At 38.5% G+C, this 5,556-nt stretch overlaps 1 protein-coding gene across 3 annotated transcripts; it reads left to right on the plus strand.

The window, feature by feature from the left end:
- Positions 1-2,827: 2,827 nt before the first annotated feature.
- LOC111083714 lies at positions 2,828-5,414 on the plus strand. Of its 3 annotated transcripts, none has more exons than XM_022380373.1 (3): positions 2,828-3,003; positions 4,260-4,366; positions 4,720-5,414. In XM_022380373.1, exons 1-3 carry the CDS (start codon positions 2,926-2,928, stop codon positions 5,342-5,344), a joined length of 810 nt encoding a protein of 269 aa, XP_022236081.1. In that variant the 5' UTR covers positions 2,828-2,925; the 3' UTR covers positions 5,345-5,414. The 3 variants fall into 3 exon arrangements, with proteins under 3 accessions (XP_022236081.1, XP_022236082.1, XP_022236083.1); XM_022380374.1 differs by having other exon boundaries at positions 2,832-3,126; positions 4,720-5,412; XM_022380375.1 differs by lacking the exon at positions 2,828-3,003 and adding an exon at positions 3,121-3,193 and having other exon boundaries at positions 4,720-5,413.
- The last annotated feature ends 142 nt before the right edge of the window (positions 5,415-5,556 follow it).

The raw sequence follows: 5,556 nt of genomic DNA on the forward strand, positions 1-5,556 counted from the left end.
GACATTACAATACTTTATCTTTTAACTTAATTTAAGCAACAAATATTATAGAAGAAAAATAAAGACATAAATTTCTTTTTGAACATTTCCATAAGCACACAGTAATTTGCTTACCTAGGGGGCGCATTTGTTCAAAAGTTTTAAATTAAAATTCACTTAAGATTATGCCTAAAAAATAGCATATTGTCCAAAAAAACAAAAAACACCAACATTTGAAATGTTAGTAACAACGCCCCCTAACGATCGATCGACACAATAAATAAAAGCTCAAGGTTTTATTGGGAACTGTCGAGAACAATAGTATAAAGAGAAGTTATGATTGATGAATAAGTAGATGTACGTAAAACGTCTTGTTCCTGAGGGTTAGAATGGACTAGTCTGTTTCCAAAGCAACATAACACAGAAAAATAAAGCAGAGGGAGAAAAAGTCAAACTGGTTTATGAAACAATGTACTTGTTAAACCGATTTGAAACTCTATGAAACCGTCAAGTGTTACTAAGTGTAAATTAATGATAGATATACCCCACCTGGCGGGTGTTTTTTTATCATTATTAGCTTGAAGCGCCACTTCATTTCCTTAGTTTTCTGCTCCGTGTTTGACAGTGTTAATATAATTCAAGTTCAGTCCTAACACGGCACCCGAAATCATTCGGAGATAAAAAAAAAGTTATAGTTTTAAAATAATTGGCCGCACGCAAGCACGTGTCGTAGTCACAACTCTGTGCACGTGCCAAGCGAAAAGTTTAGAATTTGTTTTAGCGGAAAGCTACGAGATTGGACTAGCTGTGTGGTGGTCATCACATAATCGAACCACACATGTCTGTCTCTGTTCCGGCGCAGAGCTACACAATAGAATATCTGTGCTATGGGACTCGAACGTCGAATTCTAGTGTTATACGTGTACTGCTGGGAAACTTGTTTTATCATAATTACCCAAAAGTTTATGACACGAGGCCTAATCTCAGAATAAAAACGAATCAAGTCGTTATAGCTGTAAAAGAAGTGATTAAACCTCTACACACGATATGTTTCACAAATAGCTACACAAGGAAGTTTCCACCAGTCTTATAAATATACGAGTTAGTTACAGTTATTTGAAGATTTTTTGTTAAATCTATAATTTCTATTTATTTGGTTTTTGGTTACGGGTTTGCTCCAGTTGGATGTGTACATAGATGCCCATGTGAATCTGGATTACGGATATTACAAAAGCCTTGCATGGCCTGGTGGTTAAGATGCTCGACTCGTAATCTTCGGGTTGCGGGTTCGAATTCCCGTCACCTAAAGTGAAAAGCTACACGAGGGCTATCTGCGCTAGCCGTCCCTAATTTAGCAGTGTAAGACTAGAGGGAAGGCAGCTAGTCATCACCACCCACCGCCAACTCTTGGGCTACTCTTTTACCAACGAATAGTGGGATTGACCGTCACATTATATCGCCCCCACGGCTGAAAGGGCGAGTATGTTTGGTAGGACGGGGATTCGAACCCGCGACCCTCAGATCGCGAGTCGAGCGCCCTAACCACCTGCCCATATTTCTTGCCAACACTCAGTTACAGACATAGTTCCGATTGTAACCGTTAGAGGTCAGCCCGTAAAACGTGTCTGAGACTTCTTTGTACTACACAGAATTAAAAACGTTCACATTCAAGACAGCACCACTCATATGCTTTTAATAAACAAAATTAAAGGATTATTATTATTATTTGTAATTAAGCACAAAGCTACACAAAGGGCTATCTGTGCTCTGCCCACCACGGGTATCGAAACCCGGATTCTAGCGTTGTAAGTCCGCAGACATACCGCTGTGCCACTGGGGGGCTGTTATAACTAGAAATCCATATAAAGTTTTATTTTTAGGGTTAGCTTCTCCTGATTGTGAAACTTCGGTTCCTTACAATAACGACTCCACTAAAGAAGAACTGTGTAAAAAATCTGGAAAAATCAGATCTGAAAAAATCAGGAAAAAAACCTTCTCTCAGCTAATGTTCTCTGATTATTACCATCAACAAGTATGCCTTTTTTTATGATGTTAAAAACCAACCTTTGTCTTTGAAGAAGACCCGGCATGGCCACGTGGGTAAGGCGCTCGACTCGCAATCTGAGGGTCGCGGGTTCAGCCGTGGGGGCGTTATAATGTGACGGTCAATCCCACTATTCGTTGGTAAAAGAGTAGCCCAAGAGTTGGCGGTTGGTGGTGATGACTAGCTGCCTTCCCTCTACTCTTACACTGCTAAATTATGGACAGATAGCCCTCGTGTAGCTTTGCGCGAAATTCAAACCAAATAAACCTATCTTTGAAGTCTCTGTGATTTGTTGGTTTGTTTTAGAGCAAAGTCACATTGAGCTATCTCCTTGGGCCAGCGCTGGGAAATCGAACCTCGGATTTCAGCGTTGTAAGTTCGTAAACTTACCACTGACCCACTCGGTGAGAATGTTTTAAAATAAACAAAAAACATTAATGGCCAATCAGAAATATTCTGTGCGATTAGTTTGAAATCCGTGTATTTTAGCTTCATACCGACGCTGTTTTGACTTCCATCGTAGTGAAAATAAACTAATTTAATTTTTTCTACCCTTACGATTATCATCTGTTGAAATTACGAAACATTTCCGGTGTAGAAGAGCGTTAGTTGCGTTAGCTTCAGACTGAACGCGTTAGTTGCGTTAGCTTCAGACTGAACGCGTTAGTTGCGTTAGCTTCAGACTGAACGCGTTAGTTCTCATTGACAGGGGTGCGTAAACCAATCGAACCTTTCATAAAGAAGATGAATTTCACTAAACGTTAATGTAACAGAGCCTGGTCGGTAACTCTTGCAGAAATCAATAAGTTCGGTGTAGCAGATAAAGCTGGGTACTAATATCTACCGACAGATGGCGAGAAATTTCGCCTGGAATACCCTGTAGAGACTTAGAGAGTATTGTTATGAGGCTCGAGAGAAGTCGTAGACCGTTATATGGTTGGAACCATGTCATCTGTAGAGTAATCAAGTTATCGAGGAGGGTAAGAACATGGGGTTTGAGAAATAGAAATCAAAATGTCACATCTTTAATGGATTATTGTTCAACCGAGTTTCCAATGTTTCTCAAAGGAGTAGTGTTCCTTATCTGGATTTTTTGAAATCAGGTATTCCACTAACATCGTTACTTTAGATCTGATAACACATCGTGAGAATCAGGATTTCTAAAAATATGTATGTAACAAGATATTGTTCATTTGAGGCATCGTGGGATATGTTTTAAAGTGATTTTTTTTTGGAGTTAATGTCCGCTACATAGGTAAGCGACAGGTACTGAAGAATGGGGATCGATCAATAAGTTCTTAGTTATGTAATCTTTTAGTGGACTTGTTCCTGTGGCTTTAATAATGCTTCTATTAAAGATCTTATAACCAAGGTTTTAACCCACAATAAATACGAAACAAAACGTAGTTTTAGTAACCCTAAAACCCAGTCGTTATATTGTACCTTAAAATTTGTCAAACCGGAAACACTAGATGTCGCTATCAACTGTTAGGAAGAGTTATCGACATTTAGGGAAATTTTCACAGACGGCTTATCGGAAGTCAAACCGGAAACACTAGATGTCGCTATCAACTGTTAGGAAGAGTTATCGACATTTACTTCTGATTAGCCTTCTGTGAAAATTTCCCCAAATGTCGATAACTCTTCCTAACGGTTGATAGCGACATCTAGTGTTTCCGGTTTGACTTCCGATAAGCCGTCTGTGAAAATTTCCCTCAAACCGGAAACACTAGATGTCGTTATCAACTGTTAAGAAGAGTTATCGACATTTGGGGAAATTTTCACAGAAGGCTAATCGGAAGTCAAACCGGAAACACTAGATGTCGCTATCAACTGTTAGGAAGAGTTATCGACATTTGGGGAAATTTTCACAGACGGCTAATCGGAACATGCAAGGAGCTAAGATAATTCTTAATATACGAACACGTGTGTTTGCTTTTTTTTCATAAATGTTATCATTTCAACGACGAGAAGAAAAAATAAAGGTCTGCGCAAACTCAGTTCTACTGATAGCTCTAATTGGACGACGTGAATCAGACCGCACAACGAGAAAGTGGCGGAATGTAACGACTGGATTATTCGGGTTATAGATTTGGTACCATAATTAATGGGTTTTTTTATTACTAATATTTAAAGTTATACTGAAAACAAATCAAATTAAACCTTTATGTAAGCCTTTTCTCCAGTTTAACAAGAGATAAAAATGTATGTTTATTTCTATCCAATGACTGAATAGAATTCTGGAAAGATGCTTCAGTTTGGCACAGAGCATTCATCGCCAGAGGGCAGTGCAAGATCAGCAACTCGAAGAAAACCTTTTGATTTCTTTTCCAGTATATTTCGGTATAAAACTTTTTTTGTTGTTCTTGGTTAAAAATTAGGTTACAAAATCTCATTCGTTTCTATTGTCATTTAGTATATAAGTTTAGCTTAATTAGTGCTGTCATTATTATCCTGGTGGCGGTAAACCGAAACATCGATGAATGAAATAAAATATAAAAGAAAAACGTGTTATCTAAATGGTCGCCATCAGTTTTGAAATGAAAAATTCGATTTGAATCCATGATTTATGATGATTTCCATCTAAACAACGTGTTAATTTTAAGTTAATATCGTCAACAGTGCATAACCTGTTTGTGTAAGAAGCCGTTTGTCTTTCAGAAACATTTGATTACATGCCTTTTTTCTCATTCAAGAAAGAAATCAAAAGATCAAGAAGCTGAAGTAACAGATACGAGTGAAGAACCAGCCGAATATATTGATATATGCCCGGGTAGTACCCCTGATAGTTCAGCTTTACTGCCGATCTTGGAGGGTGAGCAAGAAAACCAGCCACCCACATCGCTTGCACTCCATCGGCCACGTACGTCTCTTCATCAAGAAAATACTATGGCAGACGACATGGTGGCGCTTCAGTTGTCCCGCCAAGACAATCCATTTCTTCTGAAAAGATCCCTAACTCGCGAAGATAATAAGATGGTTTCAGATGACACGTTCATTCCCCCTTACGAATCTGACCAGGAAATATTAGTTCAGAACAAAGACACGAGAAAAGATGTTGCATTAAGTGCAGATGATTTACATTCCCATTTAATTCGCAGTCCACCCCCAAAATTTGATAGTGCAGTGGTCCAGTTCAAGTTTCCTGAAATAAACCAGTCGGAAATCAACTTGTCTAGTCTTAGTGTTTGTACTGGTACAATACGTAAATCAGGAGAACTGATGCCCTTGGACAAACAAGGAAACACCTTTTATTACGTAAGCCTATCTTTAAACTTATTTAGTCTTAGTGTTTGTACCGGTACAATACGTAAAACATGAGAACTGGTGCCCTTGGACAAACAAGGAAACACCTTTTATTACGTAAGCCTATCTTTAAACTTATTTAGTCTTAGAGTTTGTACCGGTACAATACGTAAATCAGGAGAACTGGTGCCCTTGGACAAACAAGGAAACACCTTTTGTTACGTAAGCCTATCTTTAAACTTATTTAGTCTTAGTGTTTGTAGCGGTACAATACGTAAATCAGGAGA

Source organism: Limulus polyphemus, unplaced genomic scaffold (genome assembly GCF_000517525.1).
Source record: "Limulus polyphemus unplaced genomic scaffold, Limulus_polyphemus-2.1.2 Scaffold10820, whole genome shotgun sequence".
Taxonomy (NCBI): domain Eukaryota; kingdom Metazoa; phylum Arthropoda; class Merostomata; order Xiphosura; family Limulidae; genus Limulus; species Limulus polyphemus.